Source organism: Amblyraja radiata, chromosome 14 (genome assembly GCF_010909765.2).
Source record: "Amblyraja radiata isolate CabotCenter1 chromosome 14, sAmbRad1.1.pri, whole genome shotgun sequence".
NCBI classification, from domain to species: Eukaryota; Metazoa; Chordata; class Chondrichthyes; order Rajiformes; family Rajidae; genus Amblyraja; species Amblyraja radiata.
This window is the reverse complement of record NC_045969.1, coordinates 16,926,609-16,951,840: the sequence shown is the minus strand read 5'-3', so window position 1 is coordinate 16,951,840 and position 25,232 is coordinate 16,926,609. Positions and strand designations below refer to the sequence as shown.

General features: G+C 39.9%; 1 protein-coding gene across 2 annotated transcripts in view; it reads left to right on the top strand.

Annotated features, from left to right (window-relative positions):
• Positions 1-14,103, top strand: part of tmem45a (transmembrane protein 45A) — a 61,623-nt gene extending 47,520 nt beyond the window's left edge. For both annotated transcript variants that reach the window (XM_033032623.1, XM_033032622.1), the window contains exons 3-6: positions 6,396-6,608; positions 8,582-8,766; positions 10,546-10,691; positions 12,823-14,103. In XM_033032623.1, coding sequence (XP_032888514.1) covers positions 6,396-6,608; positions 8,582-8,766; positions 10,546-10,691; positions 12,823-12,916 — 638 coding nt within the window. In that variant the 3' untranslated portion in view covers positions 12,917-14,103. The remainder of the gene's footprint in view (positions 1-6,395; positions 6,609-8,581; positions 8,767-10,545; positions 10,692-12,822) is intronic.
• Positions 14,104-25,232: the final 11,129 nt, after the last annotated feature.

Sequence of the window (25,232 nt, the reverse complement as noted above, 5' to 3'; positions counted from 1 at the left end):
CCAGGAAGAGATATGGTATTGCTAGGTTTCCCATGACGATGCCTAGCATAACAGTGAAGCAGATGCTGTTCAATGTGAGCATACAAGGAGGAGAAGCATGGCCTTGGGATCTCCCAGTGGGAGATGGAAGTGTAGAGATGATTGTCCAGGGGTAAATGACGGTCAGAACCACTAGCCTGGTTGTATCTATCATGCGAGTTAGATCGCAAAACAAATTGGTCCATTCCATCTCCATATCTCTGTTTTTAAAAAATCAAAAATGTTATGAATTGAAGATAGACACCAAATGCTGGAGTAACTCAACGGGACAGGCAGCATTTCTGGAGAGAAGGAATGGGTGACGTTTCGGGTCTGAAGAAAGGTCTCGACCTGAAACGTCTTCTCTCCAGAGATGCTGCCTGTCCCGCTAAGTTACTCCAGTTTTTGTGTCCCTCTTTGGTGTAAACCAGCATCTGCAGTTCCTTCCTACACAACCTTTATGTATCTTTGGATATTAATATCAGGTGAAGTTTTGCAGTATGCGGGAGGCTTATTTATCTTTCTTTATGTATATTGCTGTTATTCCCAGAGAATGTAAATTGTAAACAACATTGTAATTAAAAACATTTCCAATATTTGTGCAAATCTCCAATTGTAACATGCAATTTCTAAAAGTTGAAATCATGAGTCTTATTTAATAGTACCAGTAACAAACTCCATACAGTCGATTAAGCTGGAACCTCCACCTTATAGTTTAGTTTAGAGATACAGCTTGGAAACAGGCCACTCGGCCCACCGAGTTCGCGCTGACCATCAATGATCACCCATTCTCACTAGTTCAATGTTATCCCACTTTCGCATTCTGCATACGAAGGGCAATTTATAGAAGCCAATTAAACTACAAACCTGTATGTCTTTGGAATATGGAAGGAAACAGGAGCACCCAGAGAAAACCCATGCAGTCACAGGGAGAACTTACTAACTCTGCTCAGACAGCCCCCGTAGTCAGGATCGAACCTGGGCCTCTGGCGCTGTGAGGCAGCAACTCGACTGCTATGTCACTGCCCCAAAGTTTTGGGGTGACACACCAAATGAATCGTCAGTCATGGGCCTGCTGCTGCAAACTTCAGTATAGTTTCTAGTCCAATGCAAACTATACCGCTGACTGTTACTGCACATTCCTTTCAAGTGCTGCCGAATGGGGAATGGTAACAATGATTACTAGGCAAACATCGAGAGCCTGATTGTGGGTCTGATGCTTCAGTTGGAGGTGGAAGGGGTTTAGGTCTGGGCTAACCAGGGATGAAGCTGATAAATAGAGGGGTCTGCGGATGAGAGAAATAATTGAACTTCTGTCCGTGGAGCTCGAGACTGGAGAAAAATCTGGCTATTGTGGGAATGCTCTCTAAGCATGTTGTTTGGAACCTTGGGCTAATTACTTTGATGTACATCTTAAGAAGTGAACTACCTGGGGTGTGTTGAGTTAATCGGGAAATATTTGCCATTGATTTCCTTTCCAGAAATAAAATAATTATTAGACTTGGTGTTATGTGAATACTGTACAATACTAAACCATTTTGTTATATATGCTTTTATTATCCATTGTTTTTACCTGCCTTGTTCATTTACTTGTCACCAAATCTCACTTGCCCTCCAACCCAATCTCAAACCAATTATTCTTGCTGTCCTTATCCTCTTTCTCTGCATGTCTCACTTCCTGTACAACTTTTCACGCTTCTGATAAAAGGTCATCACCTGACCCAGTAAACCTGTTTCACTTTGCGGATATTGCTTGACATGCTAAGTTTCTGTTTTATTCCTTGTGATCTCAACTGAATAAAGCACTAATAGTTGGGCAGCACAGAAATAGAGCCTTTGGCCCATGACTATCACTCGCGCTAATCTTGCAGTGATTCCATTTACTTCTGCCCACATTCCCCATCATCTGCCCTCACCAAACATTACAGGCAATTTACGATGGCCAATTAACCGACCAACACACACACCATTGGGATGTGAGAGAAAACACACGCAATCCCAAGGAGAACATGCAAACTCCACACTGACAGAGGCCAGGATGTAAACTAATAGAGCCATGAGGCAGCAACTCTTCCAGCTGCTCCACCGTACAAATTTATCTCATACTTGAATATAACAATCAAGGAAATGGTTAAAAAATATATAAATCTATAAAAACAAGAAATCTGAAATAAAAACAAAATGCATTGCAGCTCAAAGCATCTGCAGAGTGAAAGAACCACTGGTTGAATGGAACATACAACCAAATGATTGTATTTTCACTTTACAAATTCTTATTACCTTAAATCAGGTCTATTGGAAACCACTAAAAAGCAGAACACCAAAACATGCGGATGGTTGTGGTCTGTACCTTTCCATTTTACGTATGTTTTGGTCATTGATTTTTTTTTTCCCATTGTAATTAGAGGTGAAGTATGTTTTCAAGCAAGTTACCTGTGAGGAGCTAATCCTGCCTAGCTTTAATGTTCATCTGTTGTCATGGTGTGGTCTCTTGACTATACAAATCAAAGCTTCAATTACTGTTGATGATCTAAATTGGCTCCAACCTGGTCTGTCTGTAAATCAGTGTTGAGCAGGTGGCACTGAGAAAACAAAATGACGTAAAGCAAAAAATGATGGAAGGGTTTAGAGAGGTGAAAAAGTGAGAATTTATTTTCTGCTGGAAATGTACAAAATAAATAGCTGGATATGTGCACCATGTCAGCATGCTTTACTGCTGTTTTCCCTGGAGGTTTCTATCAAAGGGACCTGACTCAAGATGTTCTTTTTGAAAGCCTGGATAATTAAACTTCAGTTCCAGTATTTTCAGATTACTCCCAAGGTAAGTATTTAATTCCATAGATGGTGCTGCTGCAGAATTGGGCGTTGCAGCTGTGCTTTTAAAATAACAATAATTTATAGCAGACATTTACATATTCTCAAAAGTATTCAGATATATTTTACTTGTGTGGCTTGTTACAACCCAGCAGTATGAATGTTGATTTCTCTAACTTCAAGTCTCCCTTGCATCCCCTCTCCGCTCCATCCCTCCCCAACCTGTCGTTGTACTAGGTTCAAAGTCGTCTTGTTGAGTCTCATTGTCTGTGATTCGTTTTCACATACCCCACAGCTAACAATCTTTCCAAAAGCAGTCTTTCCAGGTGCGACCTCCTCCAACCTCATCTATTGTATCCGCTGCTCTAGGTGTCAGCTGCTCTACATCAGTGAGACCAAGCGTAGGCTTGAGCGATAGCTTCGCCCAACACCTCCGCTCGGTTCGCATTAACCTAGCTGATCTCCCGGTGGCTCAGCACTTCAACTCCCCCTCCCATTCCGAATCCGACCTTTCTGTCCTGGGCCTCCTCCATGGCCAGAGTGAGGACCACCGTGAATTGGAGGAGCAGCATCTCATATTTCGCTTGGGCAGTTTACACCCCAGTGGTATGAACATTGACATCTCTAATTTCAGGTAGTCCCTGCTTTCTCCTCCCCTTCCTAGCTCTCCCTCACCCCACTGTCTCCGCCTCTTCCTTTCTTTTTCCCGCCCCTCGTCCCTAAAAGTTGCCTATTTCCTTCACTCCATAGATGCTGCCTCACCCACTGAGTTTCTCCAGCATTTTTGTCTCTAACAATGGCCTGTTTGTTTTTTCATTGTTACTTTTTGGAATATCTTTCATTCATTTGTTCTATATCACCTTCTATATCTCTCGTTTCCCTTTCCCCTGACTCTCAGTCTGAAGAAGGGCCTTGACTCGAAGCGTCACCTTTTCACTTTTCTCCAGAGATGCTGTCTGACCCACTGAGTTACTCCAGCTTTTTGAGTCTATCTCAAATATATTGTCATATGGATAACAAGAGTCAGGAGTGTTTAATTGTCATGTGTGCCGAAACGGAACAATGAAATTCTTACTTGCAGCAGTACATCAGGTCTTTAAACACAATACTTAATAAATAACACTATAAATAAACAAAAAATGATCAATAAATTAGAAAAAAACTATTAGTGCAGTACAAAGCAAAAGCCTGAAGTCTCGAGTGCAACCAAGACAATTTCTAATTTTAAGTTTAGTTGGTGTTTGTGATGGTTGTTGGGAAGAAGCTGTTCCTGAACCTGGAGGTCAGGTAGCCATTCAACCTTGATGTACAGTTGGGTGTTGAGCCGTACAGTTGGTGCAGAGTTAGGTATTGGGCAGTAGAGTTCGTTTACAATCGGGTGTTAGACACTGATCTGAAGTTGGGGAAGTTAACAGACTAATAGTGGTGGTAACATAGAAGTGGAAATGCAGTAAATTTCTAGCCTGAACTATTTAATGATTTGTTTAGTTTAGAGATACAGTAAGGAAACAGGCCCTTCAGCCCACCGAGTCCGCACCGACCAGTAAACCCCATACAATAGCACTATCCTACACGTTCGGGACAAGTTACAATCTTTGCCAATTAACCTCAAACCTGTACATCTTTGGAGTGTGGAGGGAAAACCCATGCAGTCACGGGGGGAACGTACAAAGTCCGTACCGACAGCAACTGTAGTCGGGATCAATCCCGGGGCTCTGGCGCTGTAAGGCAGCACCTCTATGGCTGCACCACTGTCCGTCCTTTTTGTAAATTGAATGTAAGCATTTATTGGTGCCTAATCAAATGGTACTGTTAGGGAAACAGTTTGAGTATAATATTTGACATGCAAAGATGAATGTTGTTGCTGTTATACTTTTGAGATTGGCTGCAATTTTTTATTCACATTATGATACTTATTTTAAAAGAGATCTTCTCAGTTTGCCCCTGTTCTACCTAGTTTCTGGGGGAATGTGGCTAGATAACCATCTAATTAAAGTGAACGGGATCAAAATGGCACTTATAATTACTGCAAGCAAAAACATTTAACAACATGGATTGTGTTCAAGTAAATGCAGGAATATTTTCAAATCATGAAAAGTAACTCTTAATTGTCATGTAGTGAAGCTTACAAAAAAATTCAACCAAAATTAAATTTTAGAGTCCAAATCGTAGACAATGCACTGCACTTTCACAACATTTTAAAATTAATTTCCAAACTCCAATTTTAATAATTGTGATTTGGTGGAGCTATCTATTTTTTGCATCAATGTTATTTTTTGTGATTATATGCTGAGATCTCTGGTAACTTACTACAAATGGTATTATCACAACAGCAATGACTTAAGGAACTGTGTTATTGGTCTTGCATTGGTCTTGACAGTATAATTAAAGAACTGGTAAGTTTTGAATCTCTGCAATGACAATGGCAAAGAACCCTCATTGTTTTGGCTTCGTGCAGTATCTTTGGCAGGGTTTGATACAAGTCAGAAGAGTACGCTCTTCATTTGATTTTTCCAGCTTGGAGGAAACTAATAATATATAGAATTGCCTCTGTTAGAGGATAAAATATTAAGGCACGGAACATTACAAGTGGTAGCATGGTGGCGCAGCAGTAGAGTTGCTACCTTACAGTGCGACCTTTCAGTGCCCGTGTTCAATCCTGACTACGGGTGCTCTCTGTGCGGCGGTTCTACGTTCTCTCCGTGACCTGCGTGGGCTTTCTCCGCAATCTTTGGTTTCCTCCCACACTCCAAAACATACAGGTATGTAGGTTAATTGGCTTGGTATAATTGTAAATATTGCATGTAGGATAGCGTAAATGTGCGGGGATTGCTGGTCAGCGAGGACTCGGTGGGCCGAAGGGTCTGTTTCTGCACTGTATCTCTGTATCTGCAAGTATATTTTGGTTTACTTTGCCTGGCTGTTCTGCTTGAGGCGGGATTTGATATCATAGAGAGGAGACATGAGACGACAGATGCTGGAATCCTAAGCTAAATACAGTGCTGGAGGAACTCAGTAGGTTTGGCAGCATCTGTGAAAAGAATGGAAAGATGGTGTTTTGGGTCAGGACACCTCTTTGTTTGGATACTACTGCACTGATAGAGTAGAGAGAGAAAGCTGGAAAAGAGAAATGAGTGTGGGGCAAAGCCTTGCATGTTATAGGTGAGTGGTAGTCCTGGATCAGAAAGGTCTGTGGGAGCAATAGAATAGACACTCAAGAAACTGTAGAAGCTGATATCACATCCGGGATGCAGCGGAACAAGGAACCACACCTCACTGATGCTTAGTCCGCCAGAGAACCACAATCCAGGTTCTGCTCACTCAGCTCAATATTGTGTGCATTCGAGAGGTGACAACTGAATTTTGGAAAAGGAAGCTGATGTGTTCATTAATGGTGGAGCAGCATTTGGAAAAGGAAAATAGGAAACATGACCATTTTGTTCAGGATAGTTTTATCAAGTTCTTCTGTGTCCTGTGAAATTTGAAGTGTTAAGCATTTGAAAAATAGTACTGACTAAATAGCAGTCTGAAATGCCATCTTGATCTTTCGGTTTGCTTTACAGGTATGCTGTCTGAGCAATTTATCACTGGTGGACCTGGCTTGCAGCTGTACAACAATGAGGAAAACGATTGGAATCATCTGTCCAATTGGCAACATTCAACTATGTATTTCTTCTATGGTCTCTCGGGTATGGTGGACATTATTGTCCATACAATACCTGCAATACCAATGGCCTTGGATAGACTCATGCTTGCTATTGCAGTCTTCGCTGAAGGTTTGCAAAAATTTTTTTAAATTCGCAAATTATTTTGATGTAACTTTAGTTTAGTTTACAGATGAGGTGCGGAAACAGGCCCTTTGGCCCACCAGGTCCATGCCGACCAACGATCCCTACGCACTAGCACTATCCTACATACACGAGGAACAATTTTACCAAGCCAATTAGCCTACAAGCCTGTACGTCTTTCGAATGTGGGCGGAAACTGGAGAACCGTTAACAGATTCCGTGCTAAATGCTGGTCTCTTATTTAGTGACTGCAATGTGCATCTTCTATCTGCTACAAACAACACATTGGAAACTCACCAAGGCTACTTCCAGAGCACCCCCCCCCCCCCCCAATCAGCAACATTCCTTTACCTGTAAGAGTAAGAGCAGCAGGCATGTGGCAGCACCACTACCTCCAAACTAGCCCAAAACACACAAACATCATTATGATGACAGATTACATTGCAACTCCTTTAATCTTCCAGGAACGCCTTATTTGATTATAAAGGGGGAATATCTTCACTATGTAGAGTGCAAAAGCTTCAGAGAGTGGCATTACAGCATCTTGAAGGGGAGTCAGGATTTTGGGGTAGGCTATAAATATTGGTTATGTCAGCAACACACATGCCCTGTGACACAATTAAAAAATAAAATAAAAGATCATCATTGTTTGGAATGAAACCTCCCAAAACGATTATCTTCTCTTTTACAGTCTTTGTTTCCCCCCCCATAATATATCAGTAAACCAGCCAATGAAATGTAAATATAATTTTCATGCATATAATTCTGCATGTGGAATTGGGTTCATTGGATTATGGGAAGTTTCTGGTTTAGTAACTCAAAATGTAGATCTACAGCATCAAGACTTAATTTCTTTGGAGCTGCTTGTTAAGAATTTTCTAACCAAGTATTTTCTAACCAAGTATTTAAAAGTTAATTGGCTTTAATCAATTACTTCCAACCTATATTCTAACTCCTCCGTGTCCATAGATAGAGATTTCTGTACAAATGTGAGTAGTTCCTGATCTGAGATTGAATGTGTATGAAGCATTTTATTCCCCTGAATATAGATAGTGTAGCAAGTTTGGGCAGGTGAAAACTGAAGCTATTATGGATGCATTTGACCCACCAATATTGAAAAGAGCATAGGAATTTTGCCAGTGGTTGTGACAGATTATTTTTTTCTTGTTCATTAGTTTGTGCAGGTTTCATTCATTTATTTAGTGCTTTTTAACGGCCATGATGAACAAAAGCTAGAACATAGTGATAGTTGGAAGGGACTCTGCAGAATGACTTGGACAGGTTGGGAAAATGGGCAGAGAAGTGGCAGATGGAATATAGTGTAGCAAAGCATGGAATATACAGAATAGTGAAAGGCTTGGACAGAGTGGATGTGGGCAGGAGAATGGGGTAAGGAGGGAAAGATAGATCAGCCATGATTGAATGGCAGAGTAGACATGATGGGCCAAATGGCTTAATTCTACGTCTATCCCTTATACCCTTATTAAATGATTAGGAAAATCTTTGTCGTGATTCAATCTTTTGCATAGGAGGAACAGACAAAGCTTAATCAAGTGCAACAACGGTAAATTATCTGCTGGTAGAACCCAGTGAGTCAAACAACATCTATGGGGTAATGGACAGATGATATTATTCCCTCTTAGATGCTGACTGACTTGCTGAATTCCTCCAATAGTTTATTTTTTATCCCCAATTTTGCAGCATATGTAGTTTCTTGTTTGACAAAAGTAAATTATTTGCTGGTTTATGAATAACAAGGAATAGCAATTTAATTAATATATGTCATTGTTATTTTTCACCAGTTAATTTCTGTTCACGTTAAATGGAAGAATGTCACAAATATTTATGCCTTCAATTCCTCCTTAAGTTTTGACCTTTGTATCATTAGTAAAATACTTAGTGAAATCCAGTCTAGTAGAACCATAAAGGAATCAACATCCATCTTTTTTTTTTGTTTACAGGTTTCTTATTTTATTATCATGTGCATGGCCGTGAAATGCTTGACGTTCATGTCCATACTCTCTTGTTGGTGGCTGTGTTTGGTGGCTCCATCAGCATCTTTCTTGAAGTCTTTCTCCGTGGGAATATAGTACTGGAGCTTTTTAGGACAAGCTTGTGTATACTGCAGGGCAGCTGGTTCTGGCAGGTAAGGGATTCTCCCAGTTATTGTTTTTAGCCCATTTATAAACCACATTCTTCATTCCACTACATTCAGTATGTTACCATCAACGGAATAAGAAACAATGATAGAGTTACACAGGAAAGACCATAACATTGGAGACAGAATGGTGACACAACAATGAGATTAAAACAGCACCATAAGACACAGTAGTAAGAGAAAATAGGAAAAACCGAAAGCATGCAGATGGGATAGGGTTTTATTAATGCTTCAAACACCGAGGCCTTCTGCAGAGACACAAACATGAATGGAAACAACTTGCTCCTCTTGCTTTTAGTGCTCAATGCATAATGTCTAGAACATGTTTAGCAACAGGTAGTTTTGTGTGACCAAATCATTTGTCCTCCAGCCTAATAAGCAGAATTTCGTTTTTCCGTCCATATTTCATGGCCAAATCAGTGGGTGTAGGTGCAAACAATTGGAACTAGAATGGACCCTCATGATTAATAGGATCATGGAAGTTTTGTAGAGATTGTACTGGGATGAAGGGTGGCAAAGGGAGGTACAGCGAGACTTGGGTGGCCTTGTACACCGGTCACTGAAAGTTGGTGTGCAGGTACAGCAGGCAGTGAAGAAAGCTAATGGAACATTGGCCTTCATAACAAGAGGATTTCAATATAGGAGTAGAGAGGTTCTTCTGGGCTTGTATAGGGCTCTGGTAAGACCACATCTGGAGTATTATGTACAGTTTTGGTCTAATTTGAGGAAGGACATCCTTGTGATTGAGGCAGTGCAGCGTAGGTTCACGAGATTGATCCCTGGGATGGTGGGACTGTCATATGAGGAAAGATTGAAAAGACTAGGCTTGTATTCACTGGAGTTTGGAAGGATGAGGGGGCATCTTATAGAAACGTATAAAAGGACTGGACAGGCTAGATGCAGGAAAAATGTTCCCAATGTTGGACGAGTCCAGAACCAGAGGCCACAGTCTCAGAATAAAGGGGAGGCCATTTAGGACTGAGGTGAGAAAAAACTTTTTCATCCAGAGAGTTGTGAAATTGTGGAATACCCTGCCACAGAGGACAGTGGATGGATTTAAGAGAGAGTTAGATAGAGCTCTAGGGGCTGGTGGAATCAAGGGATATGGGGAGAAGGCAAGCACGGGTTATTGATTGGAGACGATCAGCCATGATCACAATGAATGGCGGTGCTGGCTCGAAGGGCCGAATGGCCTCCTTCTGCACCTATTTTCTATGTTTCTATGTTTCCTGGTGTAAATCCAACATGTCTTTGCACACTGTTTATGTCTGAATTAGGAATGGGCCCTTCGACCCACAATGTTTGGGCTGAACATTCTAAATTTGATCAACTTTAAATGTTTTCTGAAGCCCTTTCCAGGTACCACAGTGTCCTATTGCAGAATGTGTCCTTAACTGCGTTTTGTACGCGACTGATCCAGGATTTTGAACCGAAACATCGACCATTCCTTTCCGACCACAGATGCTGCTCAACTTGCTGAGTTCTCCAGCAGATAGTTTTTTGCTCTAGATTCCAGCATCTGTAGTCTCTGTGCCTCTGTTATGTACATTATTGATCCACTGCTGTCAATGTTATGTACTAAAACCATTTTAAAAGATGCATTTCCTACTGTTTTGTAACAATTATGTGTCTGACTCTTTTCTGAAAGTTATTATTACTAAACCAGCATCTTCAAAATAGTGTAATGGTTGCATTTGTAGACAATGAATTTATTAGATTAGATTAGATCTTTTTCTTTAAATGTGCACATCTTTGAACTTTTTACAGATTGGGTTTATTCTATATCCTCCTAATGGAAGATCTCAATGGGAACTAGATAGTCATGATAATATGATGTTTGTGACCATGTGCTACTGTTGGCATTATATGGTTGCGCTTCTCATTATGGCTATCAGCTATGCAATTGTCAGTTGGTAAGTAGATCTATTTACTTTCACATATCTGAAGCTAAAAGTAGTTAAGAACATAAAGGCTGTAAGGAAGGACGAGCACACCATTCAATCCTTTATGCTCATTGCATCATCCATTACGATCATGGCTAACCTTTTACCTCAGTGCCACTTCCTGCACTGATAATATCTAAAACTCTATTGATCTCTGCCTTGAATATATTTGGTGACTAAGCCATCACAATACTCTCAGTTAGAGAATCCAAGAGAGAGAGAGATAAAAGTCCCGAGTGAATACATTTCTTCTAAACTCTGCCCCGATCATCTGACTCCTTATTTTGAGATAGTGATTCCTGGATCTAGATACCCCAGGAAGTCTTCATCCATTCTGCCAAGCCCTGAATAATTTTGTGTGTTTTAATGAGATCATCTTTCATTCTTCTTAATTTCTCCCCAGCTTACGAATGCCCAATGTCTGTACATGGTGTCAAGTTTTTGGGATATCAGCGAAATGGATTTATCAGCAGCTGCAATGTGCGAACTTGGTTTGTGGCCGCACTTGCGACTTGTGAACTGTTTGTGTTATGAACAGCTCATAGGAACGGAACCCAGCTGTAATCTGGGGACAGTCAGTACAGAGGCAATATCTTTTCTTTGCATTAATGCCCAAATCAAAAATACAACCAGTATCTTAAGTGTAGGTCAATGCCCTGGAACATGTCTCATCTTGGTACCAAGTGGTCAGGATATGAAGAAACTCAAATTTTATGAAAGCTGATGTGTATTTAATTTTTTTCTCATTCTCCACTGTTCTCCTTCTGCAACTTTAAAACAAATGGAAAATGTACAAGCACTGTCCAAATAACCAAGTCAAAACAGTTATTTTCTTTCTTTGTTTCTCTTTATTTCTCTTCCAAAAATGGAAACAAAAAGTTTGACATTGTAGGCCATTCAGTCCATCAAATGTTTACCGGCTCTTGGGGTAATCAAAATTCCCACCTCCTAATTTCTATAGGCTATTCTCCTTCCATTGTTCACTAACTCTACCCCGACTCACCAACCATCCCTCTATGGATAATTGGCAACGACCAATTAAGCGACCGATCAGGATGTGGGAGGAAACTGGAGCACGTGGGGGGAATCTCGCATGGTTACACAAAGTGAACCTGGGTTACTGAAGCTGTGAGGTAGCAGCACAATTTGCAATGCCACCGTGCTGACTTCTAAAGATGCCAATATTGATGATATAGTAACACCATCCCAATCATAAATCAAAATCCTTCAAATCGGAACTTCGGGAAGTATGACTGGTTATGCCACAATGATGTATCACTGCATTGCTACTCCATGTACAAAAGTATGTGTTATTTGCAATGAAATTGACGTTATTGTTGGTGTACGCAAGCCTGCATTTTTATTTCACAATACAGTTGCTTTCCTGCCCCCTGATGTTAAAAACCTAGCATAAGAATGCTGCTATATTGTTAATTAATAGGGCATTACTGCCATTTAAAGTTGACTACAGAAATAATTTCTCAAAAGACTTCAGTAGAATTGTTGAGATCCCAGAAAACCTGAATCTATACTGATATTTTTATGTTAATTTCTGCATGAGAAAAAGATGACAATCAGAAACACTGCTTTGCGTAACTTACAGACATGGATAAATAAAAGCAGTACCTGTACCTAGTAATAAACAAAAAATATATTATTTTTAAAATTTGAATGATATACTTTAGTTCATTTTTAGGCCATGGACATTGCTGGCGATGCCAGCGTTTATTGTCCATCCCAAATTTTGCCTTGAGGACTTGGTAGTAAGCTACCATTTTGAATCAATGCAACCTGTTGTGTGGGATGATCAAGAACTGATATTAAACAATGACATAGCAACTGTGAAGGTGATGGTACCTGCCGCCTTTGCTCTTGTCTGTGGGTTTTACAGGTACTTTCAGAGTAGACCTAACCATAGGCGAGTAATTGATGTGTAATTTGTAAATGCTACATATTCCAGCCGTGTTGCACCAGAATTAAAGTTTAGGCTATTGATGGGTACTGATCAAGCTTAACATAATGACTGCAATCATTATGCTGCAATCAGTATCATTCACACTGTTATATTCACCCAATTTACTTACACTCTTTGTGTTTGTAGGGTAATTCATACAAAGTTAAAACGAATTGATCCTCTGGAAATGGGACTGTTGAAATCATCTGATCAAGCCCAAGAGACTGAAGAAGAAATGTAGCCAGATAAATATTGTTATTTGCTGCTACCGTGCCTTCTTTATTACTCGAATACACCTTTAGAAAAAGCCTTTGGTAATTTTTAGTTGACATCTTTCCTATGGGGAAACCTGTGTCTATGATGAAATGCTTTACGCATGGAAAGGGACTGTATTATCTGTACTTTCCTGCATTATTCATAACCTTTGACAAGTTTGGTAACCATGCGTGGCATTGTGCAATTTTTGCAATAATCAGAACTTAATACCGTGTTCTATTCTTCGAAGAGTATGGAAGAGAGGAGAAATCTATCTTTTTATTAGAATCTAATTTTTTCTGCTTCGTTTCCCGCAAAATGACCAAAATTAGAATACAAATTTAGGTGATTTGTAAATGTTGGCTGGCTGTGTGAGAGAATAAATGTCTAATTATAATCTTAGTCATTTCCAAAAATGTCCCTGCAGGGTAGATTCTATTTTTTAGAAAATAAGTAACCTGAAGGCATATCTAAGAAGTTTTGATACTTTTCATGAATATCGAAGGTTTATCCTTTCTGAATACCAACATATGCTCTATGCAAGGGCAATTCATCTTGGCCTGCCCTCCATTTTAAAATAGATTATCAATAATAAATAATACCTCATGTGAATGGGCCAATGGCTTGACTTTTGGTTGGCAAGGTTCAATTTAGAAAAGTTCAATAGTTTTATGAAGGTGTACAAAATATAAAAATGTAAAAAATTACATTGACATTTTTAATAAAGGTCAGTGGGATGGAATTGGTTTGTGCCATTATATGAAACTGGCTCATAGAGAACCAGAAATCAGTTTTGCATTGATTTGACAAGAATGTGGCTCCACTTCATGTTCCAGTCAAAGATAAAATTGTAACCCATTCCCTAGTGCTACCCACCATCATATGCCTAAGGTATCTGCAGCAACATCATAGCAAAAATTCTGCTGGAGTTGTGCAATGATAAATGTGTCGGGTTTTTCATTTATCGAAAGGTCACGTACTTTATTCATATTTATGTTTTTTTCAATTATATAAACCTTGCAAATCAAGATAAAATAATCAAGTCTAAGCTCTACTTGATAAATTATTGGTGCCATGTGTCTCCTGGGGTATTTTTGAATTTGTCCGCCACAACTACACTTGGTTCAGAATATTAGTGAAGCTTCCAACAATTTGATGCTTAGGTGATGGTACCTGAAGGATTCCAAGACAATTCCTATGTGGGTTTATTTAATACAATCTCAATAATAGAATGCCATGCTTTTTATTTTCTCTTAGACCATTTTACAAATAGAAATGCTGTCTTGTCATTATGCATATTCTAATCGTGTTTAAAAACAATGTTAAAGGAGGAAAAAATCTGTACAACTTTAACTAATCTTAAAGCTTTATCACTTCATTTGAGAGAATAATACTTTTATTAGAAAAAAAAGCACAGGAGGCTGAGGACAGACCCCAAGCATGTCTAATCATGGAAATATTAATATTTAGTCAAGGTTGATGCACATTTTGCTGTACAAACAAGATGTAGTAAATTGATGTCTCCAAATGTAATGGTCCTCATAAACTATGATATTAACATACTACATAACATTTTAAAATATATATTTCAAAGTTTTATGTCTTAATTTTTCAGAATCAGGAAATCAACATTCTAGTTTACATCTATATTACTAAAAGTCTGTTCTTGACCGGTTTTGGCCATCTGTGCTGCGATTTTCGAGAGAACGCCGCCACCTACGGCTGTCATTTTTTGCCACCTCGCTCAGAGCCCCCCTCCACCGCATGTGTGCCGAGGATTTTTCCCGTTGATTAAAAATGACAGAGATATCAATGTTTTTATAAAATTCCCCATTCTCTCTGCTGCCCCCGCTGGCGGCAGGGAGGAGGGACTATAAAACCAGGAAGTGGTGTGCCACACATTCTCTTCAAGATGGAGGAAGGCAGAGGGTCATGTCTCTCTGAGCTGTGAATAACACTGAACACATATCTACTCAAATTTAAGTGCCCTTAGTGGTTCTAAAATGTTTGCAGAATGTGTCTATTGGTTCTAAAGCTTGCAAAAGGTGTCTCTATTGGTTCTAAAGCTTGCAAAAAAATGTCTATTGGTTCTAAAGCTTGCAAAAAAATGTCTATTGGTTCTAAAGCTTGCAATAAAATGTCCATTGGTTCTAAAGCTTGCACAAAAGTGTCTATTGGTTCTAAAGCTTGAAAAAAGTGTCTCTATTGGTTCTAAAGCTTGCAAAAAGTGTATTGGTTCTAAAGCTTGCAAAAAGTGTCTCTATTGGTTCTAAAGCTTGCAAAACAAATGTCTCTATTGGTTCTAAGCTTGTAAAAATATGTCTATTGGTTCTAAAGCTTGCAAAAATATGTCTCTATTGGTTCTAAGCTTGCAAAAATATGTCTATTGGTTCTAAAGCTGGCAAAAAAAAAAGTCTATTGGTTCTAAAGCTGGAAAAAAAATGTCTATTGGTTCTAAAGCTTGCAAAAAATATCTATTGGTTCTAAAGCTTGCAAAAAAATGTCTATTGGTTCTAAAGCTTGCAAAAAAAATGACTATTGGTTCTAAAGCTTGTAAAAAATGTCTATTGGTTCTAAAGCTTGCAAAAAATAAGTCTATTGGTTCTAAAGCTTGCAAAAAAGAAAGAAAGCCCGCAATGGTGGCTTGGGTGTGGCTTGAAGTTGAAAGACACCACTTACTGCAAATGGTGGCATGAAGGTGAAAGGCACTACTTCATGCAAATGATGGCTTGGGTGTGGCTTGAAGTTGAAAGGCACTACTTACTGCAAATGGGGGGGGAGTGGGTGCATTGGCTTGAAGTTGAAAGGCACTACTTACTGCAAATGGTGGCATGAGTTGAAATACACTACTTACTGCAAATGGTGGCTTGGGTGCAATGGCTTGAAGTTGAAAGGCACCACTTACTGCAAATGGTGGCTTGGGAGCTTTGAAGTTGAAAGGCACTACTTACTGCAAATGATGGCTTGGGTGTGGCTTGAAGTTGAAAAACACCACTTACTGCAAATGATGGCTTGGGTGTGGCTTGAAGTTGAAAGGCACTACTTACTGCAAATGATGGCTTGGGTGTGGCTTGGGTGCAATGGCTTGAAGTTGAAAGACACCACTTACTGCAAATGGTGGCATGAAGTTGAAAGGCACTACTTACTGCAAATGGTGGCTTGGGAGCTTTGACGAAGTTGAAAGGCACTACTTGCTGCAGATGGAGGCTTGGGAACTTTGGCTTGAAGTTGAAAGGCATTATTACTGCGAATGGTGGCTTGGTTGCAATGGCTTGAAGTTAAAATGCATTACTTACTACAAATGGGGGCATAGGAGCTTTGGCTTGAAGTTGAAAGGCACTACTTACTGCAAATGGTGGCTTGGGTGCTTTGGCTTTAAGTTGAAAGGCATTGCAAATGGTGGCATGAAGTTGAAAGGCACTACTTACTGCAAGTGGTGGCTTGGGAGCTTTGGTTTGAAGTTGAAAGCCACTACTTACTGCAAATGGTGGCTTGGGAGCATTGGCTTGAAGTTGAAAGGCACTACTTACTGCAAATGGTGGCTTGGGTGTGGTTTGAAGTTGAAAGCCACTACTTACTGCAAATGGTGGCTTGGGTGCTTTGGCCTGAAGTTGAAAGCCACTACTTACTGCAAATGGTGGCTTGGGTGCATTGGCTTGAAGTTGAAAGGCACTATTTACTGCTAATGGTGGCTTGGGTGCTTTGGCCTGAAGTTGAAAGGCACTACTTACTGCAAATGGTGGCTTGGGTGCTTTGGCTTGAAGTTAAAAGGCACTACTGTAAATGCACTTACTTCCTGTTTGCACTGTATATTGATTTTAGATAAAACACTACCACTTAAGGCTGTGATTTTTGGCCATTTTACTCAGTCCCGCTCCGCTGAGCAGATGCAGAGAATTCTTCCCATCAATGAAAAATAAGTGTTATTAGTTTTTAAAAAAATGTTGAGAATCTCTCTCCTGTCAATCACTCCATGAAAGCCACACCTTTTCCGGTGGGGGGGGAGGGTTTATAAAACCCGGAAATGTGGGTGTGGCTCAGTCTCTGCAAGATGGAGGAGGGAGAGGTCATGACTCTTTAGTGTCTTTAGTGGCTTTGCACCCTACTTCAAATGGTATGAAACTGCACTTGAATTTGGTGGCCTTGCACCCTGCTAGAAGTGGTAAGAAACTGCACTTGAATTTGGTGGCCTTATACCCTGCTTGAAATAGAATTTCAAGGATTAGCCGTGAGTCAACTACCAACCCACCAGCCATGAGTGAGTTGCCAGCACAACAAGCTTGATTGACTGAGACGCCAGCCCAATAATCCATTTGGCGCACAATTTGCATACTAGCCCTCTGGAAACCAGTCCCTTCAGCCCACAACACCATACTAGCGCTCCAGAAAGCCCCCCCCCCCACCCACCTTCCAACTGGCCACCAATATTAGAATTGGTGGAGAGGTGGAATATTGCGTTGGATGACCAGCCCTCCTGTGTGATGCTGGGACCCAACGGGTCCCACTTAGTCTAGTAATAACTATTTGTGTTGAGATATTGAAAACAATTATTATTTGATATCTCAATATTTGATTTCATTTACCTTTTGCTACAGAAAAACACTGTCACATTAGACCATTATACTCAAGATACTGGAAATTAATCTGGAATCATTTTCTAGACTTACAATATGAACCAGCTTATTATTCTTAACTAAGATTTACATTTTCTAGTTGTTGGGTAGAAAGTTGATTTGGAACAGATTACATTGTCACCAAAAACTGTAGCCACTGTGCTTCCGTTTCAAAATGTAATACACCTGTGTGATGCACAGGTGTAGAATGAGAGGAAAGATGATCCAGGGCCACAAAGCTAAACATGCTGCATTTATTACCTGGTGCCAGAATATTGGTATGTACATTTACATACTCAATCTGCATTGTAGGATGTCAATGTTGCTACATGATATAAATGTGCATATTTCAATTAAGGCAAACAAACCATGATCCTTTACTGATTTGATCGAGTACACATGGGCTCATAAGTGCTTACCAGATGACAGCCACTTTGGAAGCTACTGGTCCATGTTATCAATAGTAGGAGTCAAAAGCAGCGTGCAGCTACCAAACCACTTTCCAAAATCTATAACCTTCCAAAATAATACCCAGTTGTCAATTTCTTACCAGCAACAACTGATTAATGAAAAACATTTACTTAACCTTAACCAGCCAACAGGGCAGAGCTGGGATGTGAAAAGTGGTAGTTATTGGAAAAGGTAATGTGTCTGTAAATTTATGAGTGTTTGGAGTCCTGGACAGAAAGAAGAAATCACATTAGCTTAATGCAGTTATTATGGAGGCATGTTGTTAAACCATTAAGTGGATGAGAACAAAAATATTTCATTGTAAACCATGAGAGAGGCATGTTGTCAATGCCTCCACCTGGAAAAAAAAATAATCTCTTGGTTACCACACTCTATTTCTGTTCCCTGCCAACTGCTACCAATATAGCAGTAAGATAGCCTGCTTGGCTTCAATCAAATTAGCACAATGCATACTGAATGTTAAAAATTAAAAAGGATTTCAAACATTCTTGCCAACTCAAGTGAAACCTCTCATTTTGCATTAAACATTTAAGAATTTTGAGTCGTATCCCAATTAGTTTTTCAAATCTCCATACTTGTCTAATCAATTTTAAAATCTTAACCATTTACAGGTCATTTACAAAGTATGAGTAAAGATCTATACTTGATGTGCAGTATGTGAAACCTTGAAACTGAAAGCTTAACCATAATTTAAAAAAAAGGTTTTAAATAGATTATTTTGTAGAAACAGCATTTTATATACAAATGCATTGTAGATAAATGTAGATTTCCCTTTATGCATTCCTAAATAATATATAGTCAGGTAAGCAGTACATATTGTGAATGAAATGTATATTTATTTGAGAAATATATTATGTAGTGACATTTCTTTGTTAAACAAGCACAACTCTTGAAGTTGATTAATTTCTTAATTTAAATGTTGTATTCTTTCATTTATTCACTGAGCTTGTTAACAATGCAAACTCTTTTCAGCAAGGACCAAAAACAATCTCCAAACTGTCTTAATTTGTGCATGATTTAAAAGAATGTTTATATTTGATTTTAAATTGATTTGTTTTCCAATTAATTTTACTGCCAGAGATGCATTCATTTTCTTAAGCTTTGTAATGCTTTCATAACACGTTGGGGATAAAACATTTAAAATTGTACTGAAGTGGTTATAAGAATATGTTATTGTCAGTCGATCTATATTGCTGAAAGAAATTAAGATTCTTTAATTATAAAATGTAACATTAAATATTTCAGTCTCTGTTAAATGTTATTGTAATGAAAATATTGTTCTTTAATTTCCAAATAAGATTAAAATTGCTGTTCTTAAATGAATTTATCATGTCTATTGTTTTTATGTTCAAGCATAAATGACTGTAGGACATCATTTGTTAAGATAAGGGCAACCAATAACAAGACCAATGTTGGGCTATTTTCTAATAATTGCCCAGCGTCCAATGCCTTTAGCATCTCCTCAAATAATGTAGTAGCCTATGCACATGTGTGCCAAACCTGGCAAACATTCAGGCATGGCATGCAGGTAGTTGTAACAATCACATCACATTAATGCCAACAAGAGGAGGTCTGTCATGTCCCAGGATATCTAATAATGTTACCATCTCCTAATTTGTTACCATCACAGGGGATGGGGTGGCCACCATTAAACAAATATAATTTTCTAAAGAAACAGATGGGAGGCTAGCTATTCGAAGAATCATAAATGTGGTCTAGGATTTAATAAACAAGTTAATGCCCGTTTTTGGTAAGCAAGTCATCTCATTTCCCAGATTCTCTGTAACATGAACGAGGCACCTAAAACACGGTGACACTTATGTATGGACTCGGTGTGGTCTACTTACTTACACTCTTATACTTAGTATAATTGTGCCTAAATACAGCACCAACAACCCTCAAAAAGTGCTCTCAACCAGGACAAGGCAACTGTCTTGATTAACACCAATTTTTCCCCTTCCCTCCACCACTGCCACATTCTTTGGCAGATACTTTGGAACAAATCAATTGTTTCCAAAGCATCTAACTTTACTTTTCATTCATTTAATTTTATGCTCTGAAGATAATGAACTAATTTATCATGACCATATTTATTCACCTTATACATCACTTTAAACTTTTATCCAATTCGGACAAGTTTTCTGATTCTCCTTTATTTTCTAAATATGCCCAACTGTGGTTCCGCTGTAGGAACAGCTGTAGGTTGCAGCTAAAAAGTCTTCGGCTGTAAGATCAGCTGTAGTTCCTAGCAGGGCCGGTGCTAGGAATTGCGGGGCCCAATTAGAAAATTGATGGCGGGGCCCCTACTCTAGAAAAGTAAAAATTTATGTATGTTTATATTTCGTGTAGTATGCTCGTCTTTAACCAAAAAAAACATTAAATGCTTGATATACTAAAATTTTGAAAAACTATATGAAAGTGTCACACATCTAATAAAATGAGCGGCACTTTGAAAGATTGAATGTGTGTGTGTGTGTGTGTTTATGAGTGTATGCGATTGTGTCTCTGTGTCTGTGTGACTGAGTGTGTGTGTTTGTGTGTATGCGTCTGTGTGTGTGCGTGCATGGCGGGTTTAAACGGTTTAGAGATGTTTAGAGGGCTTCAGATGGGTTCAGATGTGTTTACAATTGTTTAGAGGGGAATAGAGGGAAATAGGGGGGCTAGAGGTGTTCAGAGGGTCCCAGAGGGGTTTAGATACGTTATAAGCCCCCCGTGAGAAATTGTATTTCTCTGAAATTGAAGATAGACATAAAGCTGGAGTAACTCAGCAGACAGGCAGCGCAGCGACTCTGGAGAGAAGACCCTTCTTCAGACCAAACTGAACTCGCGTCGGTGAGAGTACTTGTGATTGTCTGAAGAAGGGTCTCGACCAGAAACACAACCCTCTCCCCAAAGCCGCTGCCCGTCCCGCTGAGCCACCTTCAACTTCAGAGCCAAACAAAAAACACAGAGTGCTGGAGGAACTCAGCGGGCCAGGCGAATGCCTCACCAGCTGAGTTTATCCAGCATTTTTGTCTACCGCTAAACATCAATGATTCCGGGAATGCTGAGGGGACAGGGTGATAGAGAGGGAGTAGGAGAGCTAGAGAGAGGCGAGACGGGGAGCGGGAGAGAGAGCGCGAGAGAAAGAGGGAGGGAGGGAGTGAGCAAAAGACAGAGAGACACAACGTGGGTCGATAGGTGAATGACTAACCTGCACACCAGGAAAAAGCCCCTTCTCGCGGTCCGGGGCCCTCACCCATGATGGTGAGTTAAATGAAATTCTCAACGTGTCATCGATCTACATTCCTCAGTAATGTAATTGTGTTTTAAACAAGTATTAATGACGCCGCGTGAATTTTATTCAAAGGAACACGGCGTCATTAAATGAGTCTGAAGAAGGGTTTTCGGCCCGAAACGTCGCCTATTTCCTTCGCTCCGTAGATGCTGCTGCACCCGCTGAGTTTCCCCAGCAATTTTGTGTACCTTCGATATTCCAGCATCTGCAGTTCCCTTTTGAACACGGCGTCATTAATACTTGTTCAAAACACTATAACATTTACTGAGGAATGTGGATAGATGCAGATTCATGACATCGCATAACAAGGTGTTAACTACTTACCGTTAAGAAGTGCTAACAGCACTAGTTAACAAATCGTTTGTGTATGATGGCCGTGCAGCGGTTGTTATGCATGTTCGTTTAAAAAAAATCCGGATGGCGAATTTAAAAAAAACTTTATTTAACAAAGAGAATTCGTATTTCCGTACGAAATACTGAACATTAGTGCGGGGCCCCCATTAGGCGCGGGGCCCAATTGGGAGCAATCGGTCAAATCGGCTTAACGCCGGCCCTGGTTCCCAGAGTAGATAAAGAGGAATACCTTTAACATTTGGAATCTTTTAAAAATTCTATATTATCATTAATGCAGACATTTACTTTCAGAACTAAATATTTCCTAAATTTGGCCTGAACAGCTGATTATTAGGATGGAAACAGAAGAGACTGCTGATGCTGGAATCTCAAGCCAAAATCAAACTGCTGGAGGAATTGTCTGAAGATGGAACATCATCTGTCCCATTTCCGCCCAAGACATTGTAGGTCCTGATACCCCATCTCCACATTCATCTCTTTCTTTGGCCTCTTTAGATGTTTGAATAAGGCCATGTGTAATTTTCAGGAACATCGTCTCACCTTTAATGCATCATCTGTGCATTAAAGCCCTGAGGACCTGAAATAAATTTAATATCTTCTATAAATCTGGTTTCCTGGTTGGTTGCAGAAAATTTGTTCTGCAGTTAAGTAATGAATCTGAAACACTAACTCTGCTTTCTTCTCATTACCTGACCTAACTAAAGTTTTCTTGTCATCTGCAGCTTTGAGGTTAAAGTTGAATAAACTATGGAAATTAAGGGCGGCAACAGAGTCGTCCTTCCACCTCCCCACCCTAGTCGTCCTACCAGTTCCACTGTTGAATCCTTGTATATCTCTCTTGTTATCACGCCGTCCCCAGCCAACAATGGGCGATTATGGGCTCCACCCTTCCTGAGGTCATCTGTTGCCGGCGCTGATTTGTTCTGGCCTTTTCTTACCTCCAGTTTATTTCTCCCCCTTCCCCTCCCCCCTACTTTCAGTCTGAAGAAGGTATCTGACACGTCACCTATTCTTTTTCCGCAGAGATGCTGCCTGACCCGCTGAGTTACTCCAGTATTGTGTGTCTTATCTTCAAACCCATCAATCCTAGATTTAATTGCAGGAGTAGCAAATTGGTAATTTGTACAAGAGAAACAGAAAGTGCTGGAAACATTCAGAGCATCCATGGAACGAGAAACACAATTCATATTTCAGGTCAATGACTCTTCCATGTAGAAAAAAAATGAACTGCAGATGCTGATTTACAGAAAATGACTGAAAAATTCACACAACGTGCTTGTTACTCAGTGGATCAGGCAGCATCTCTGGAGAACATGGATAGGTGACATTTAGGAAATTAGGATAGGAGGTTGGAACCCTTCTTCAGACCCTTCCATGTATATTAGTTGCTCATTAATGGTGACTTTAACTGAAGTTTATGGACGCACAGATTTCCTGAGTTCTTTGAATGTTGCCAAGAGAAAAGACTGAATGGCTTTGGACAGATGCTGGGGGTTTACAATGTTCTGCTGAGGAGCACAATATGACTATTAATGTACAGTTTGATCTTATTTTGGATGAGAAAAAAATTACTTAATTGGCTTTGGGTCATATTGAAAGGGATTGGAATAATGCAAAAAAAAAAGCAAGACCTGCTATTTCACCCAACTTTCAAGTGACTCTGTAATAGATGCTTTTCACAGATGTTGATTCATTTTGAAATTAGTGGAAGGATTTTGAAAAGATTCGTGCTGATTGTATTTCTCATTATCAAGACACTTGGACCTGCCTGCTGGTTTGTTTACAGTTAAAAGGTCTCCAAGATTTGAGGATTGGTATTGCTCACACAGCAAGTGATGTGAAGCATAGGTGCAGGCTGGCCAACCAAAGAAACATCGGCATTTTCAGTATCTTGGAACTGACTACTGGAGTCAGTTATCCTGGATACCCACAGTATCCTGGTACATCAAACTGGCCCTTCAATATGGAGAGGTACCAGGCAGCTTGACCAACTTTCTGTTGTCTTGAATAAGGAGGCCAGACTAAAACACTAGGTGGCAGTAGAACCCTACCAGCTACTTGAACAAGGTACCCTGTATGTGGTTTATTGACCGGGTTTGTTCCTCACAGGTGCTGGGATAATAGATAGCATGAGGCAATCAAAATTAACATGTGATTGATTTGCAGAGGAAGATTTATTTGATCCAGAGGGTGGCTGAAATCTGGGATACTATTCAGATGGGGTGGTTAAAGCAGATATTTTCACAACATTTAGGAATTAGCCTGATATCTATGTGAATTATCATGATCTAGCAGGATACTGACCAACTGCTGCTAAATAAGATCAGTATAGATAGGTACTTGGGTACTTGGCAATGAGCGTGGACATGGTGGGCTGATGGGTGTTTCAAGGAAAACCTGTATGAAGGTGTGACTGGCAACAGAAATAGTGAAAACTAATACCAATAAAGATCTTCTGCCAAAATACTTGAAATATAATCTTATTTACTTGAAATACAATCTGCTTTAAAAAGGCATCAATAATACTGGTGTCCAAAAACAGTAAGGAGATGACATGTCTTAATGACCACCGACTGGTGGCACTAAAGGCAGTAGTGATGAAGTACTTTGAGATATTTCTTATGGAGCATATTACATAGATACATAGAAAATAGGTGCAGGAGTAGACCATTCGGCCCTTCGAGCCTGCACCGCCATTCAATATGATCGTGGCTGATCATCCAACTCAGTATCCCGTACCTGCCTTCTCTCCATACCCCCTGATCCTTTTAGCCACAAGGGCCACATCTAACTCCCTCTTAAATATAGCCAATGAACTGGCCTCAACTACCTTCTGTGGCAGAGAATTCCAGAGATTCACCACTCTCTGTGTGAAAAATGTTTTTCTCATCTCGGTCTTAAAGGATTCCCCCCTTATCCTTAAGCTGTGACCCCTTGTCCTGGACTTCCCCAACATCGGGAACAATCTTCCTGCATCTAGCCTGTCCAACCCCTTAAGAATTTTGTAAGTTTCTATAAGATCCCCCCCTCAATCTCCTAAATTCTAGCGAGTATAAGCCGAGTCTATCCAGTCTTTCTTCATATGAAAGTCCTGACATCCCAGGAATCAGTCTGGTGAACCTTCTCTGCACTCCCTCTATGGGAATAATGTCCTTCCTCAGATTTGGAGACCAAAACTGTGTGCAATACTCCAGGTGTGGTCTCACCAAGACCCTGTACAACTGCAGTAGAACCTCCCTGCTCTATCAAACAAGAACTTGTAGACTTGCTACAATTTGCCTATTGCCACAATAGATTAATGGGGATTGCACGCCCATTGTTTCTCTACTGTATTCAAGAGTTAGATATAGCTCTTATGGCTAACGGAATCAAGGGATATAGGGAAAAAGCAGGAACAGGGTATTGATTTTGGATGATCAGCCATGATCATATTGAAAGGCGGCGTTGACTCGAAGGGCCGAATAGTCTTCTCCTGCACCTACTTTCCATATTTGTAGTAGACCACTTTGACTATAAAAACACATAGTTGATATTCATCGACTCCAGCCCAGAAACAAAGTGGATTACAAAAAGTGGTGGACGCTGGT